General features: G+C 35.6%; 1 protein-coding gene across 1 annotated transcript; it reads right to left on the bottom strand.

Moving 5' to 3' along the window:
* Positions 1 to 208: 208 nt before the first annotated feature.
* LOC100792964 (ethylene-responsive transcription factor ERF034) lies at positions 209 to 1,797 on the bottom strand. The gene has a single exon (XM_003516750.5). It carries the CDS (start codon positions 1,405 to 1,407, stop codon positions 616 to 618), a length of 792 nt encoding a protein of 263 aa, XP_003516798.1. The 5' UTR covers positions 1,408 to 1,797; the 3' UTR covers positions 209 to 615.
* Positions 1,798 to 2,148: the final 351 nt, after the last annotated feature.

Here is a 2,148-nt window from a genome sequence, read left to right as displayed (position 1 = left end):
TATTTTATAAACCAATTGCTAAAGAAATGATTACTATATGATGTATTTAGTCTTGTGGATATCTTTCCAACTGAAAGATAAAGAAAAGCAAGAAAGCGGGTTCAGGTTGCCTTGCTTTACAGTCAACAGCATCATGAAAACTTCATCAAAATGCTAAGAACAAAATCAAGAAAGAATAATGTGCTTTCCATGCAAGATCTCTATTCTTCAAATTACCAGATAAGCAAAACATGGTGAAAAAAGGATGGACTTCGGTACCTTTCAAATCCAGTAAATACCATTCATAGTAAAAAGGAGATAAATTTCAATGTGATGTATGCACAAAGAAAGAAGCTTCTTTTATTGTTTTTATACAGTGCAAGACATAAGCATTTGTCACATTTGGCATAATTATTATTTTTCCTTTATATTTTAATCCGTTCACTGCAGAACCAAAAAAAATAGCACTGGAGAACATCAATTTACAGATTCAAAGGGTAAACTTTTCTTGAAGTGGTATGCTGCCATTAGATTACACTATTGCCGTAAACATGAAGATAAAACCTCATCAATTTTATAGTCTGTTTTCTCTTATTATATATATTTTTTATTTTAAAAATGAAACAATCTCTACTACTAGAAATTCTCCCACAAAAACTGCTCTTCTAGCCTGAATCCACTATCAACTGCACATAAATGCCAACAAGAAGAATAGGAGAAAAGTCCAGAGTTTCCATCAGGGAAAAGATCTGGTAGGTCAAACAGTGTCTCTTCATCTGCAGTAGAATGAGAACTAGAAGACTCTTGAGTGGAAGAAGCTTGTTCTGCTTGAATTTGCTCTGCTTCAGTACTATTGTCCATCATGCATAGAGTTGAAGGAGAAGCTTGTTGTTCTCCATGGTTTTGTTCAGCTTTTTCAGCTTGACAGTGGTTAACAATTTCATCATCAAAGAAAGTGGTGGTTGCTGCTTTTGCAGCTGCAGCTTGAATGTCCTTGGGAGATGTGGTGGTGGGCCTTGGAAGATCTTGAGCTAAATTGGGGAAATTGAGGAAAGCTGAATGGCCCTTGACGGCTAAAGCTGCCACATCATGTGCTCTTGCTGCCATTTCTGCAGTAGGGTATGTTCCAAGCCATATCCTTGACTTCTTTCTTGGCTCACGGATCTCAGACACCCATTTTCCCCATGCTCTCATTCTCACACCTCTATAACTAGGGTGGTGTTTGTTCTCATTGTCATCACTTCTTTGTCTTTTCTTGCTATTTGGGGTGTTTTGATTTTGAGGTGGACTTATTTTGGAGTCATGTTTGGTGCATGAGTTTGAGCTTGTTGTGGTGGAAGATGTTGGTGATGACGATGATGAGGCGGTGATGGATGTCGTGGAGGAGGAGAATGTGCCAAACAAGTTTTCCCCAGCATCACTTTCCATGTTGGTATGATCTTCCCAAGGTGGAGAGGGAGGGTGAGCTTTGATTTAGAGAGGCACAGAGAATATGAGTATGAAGGGCACATAAAAATAGAGCTGTTTGTCTTTTATGATTCTCCCAAAAAGGAAGTGGATTTATATAAAGAGAGAAAGAAAAAGAAGAAACAAATTTAAAGAAAAGAGGCCAAAGGAGGAAAAAAAAAAAAAGAAAAGAAAAAGGAATATAAACCAGCATGGCTCCAGAAAAAGGCTACAGTTCAGTTGGTTTCCCATGTTGAAATTGAATAACATGCCTTTAGGTAGTGTAATCTTTTATACGAAGAAAAATGATTTTTAGACATCCAAATGGCATTCAACACCAAATGAGAGAAAGAAAAAATAAATGAATATGATAGATATATAATGATGTAAAAATAAATAAATATGATAGACATAATGATGTGATAAAATTTTTTTATCAGTGTGTTTAAAAAAATATGCAATGTTAGCATGTGTTTTAAAAAATGTGTAAAAATCATTACTCAATCTTATATAAGTACATTACCATTTACCAATCGTTTTGTTTTTGTGTCTCTAGTCATAGGCTCATAGCCATCTCCTTTTCACGTGTGTTTGCACAGTTTGTCCTAGTTTGGAGAGCTCTGCTCGGGTTCGTTTGATTTGCCTTGCTTTCTTTAGCATGATATTCACATGAATATTCTTAAATCTCAACATTAAAATAATATTTAGTGCGGATTTTTTTTC

Source organism: Glycine max, chromosome 1 (genome assembly GCF_000004515.6).
Source record: "Glycine max cultivar Williams 82 chromosome 1, Glycine_max_v4.0, whole genome shotgun sequence".
Classification (NCBI taxonomy): Eukaryota; Viridiplantae; Streptophyta; class Magnoliopsida; order Fabales; family Fabaceae; genus Glycine; species Glycine max.
Note: the sequence above shows the minus strand (reverse complement) of the source record. Positions and strands in the feature narration are given on the sequence as shown.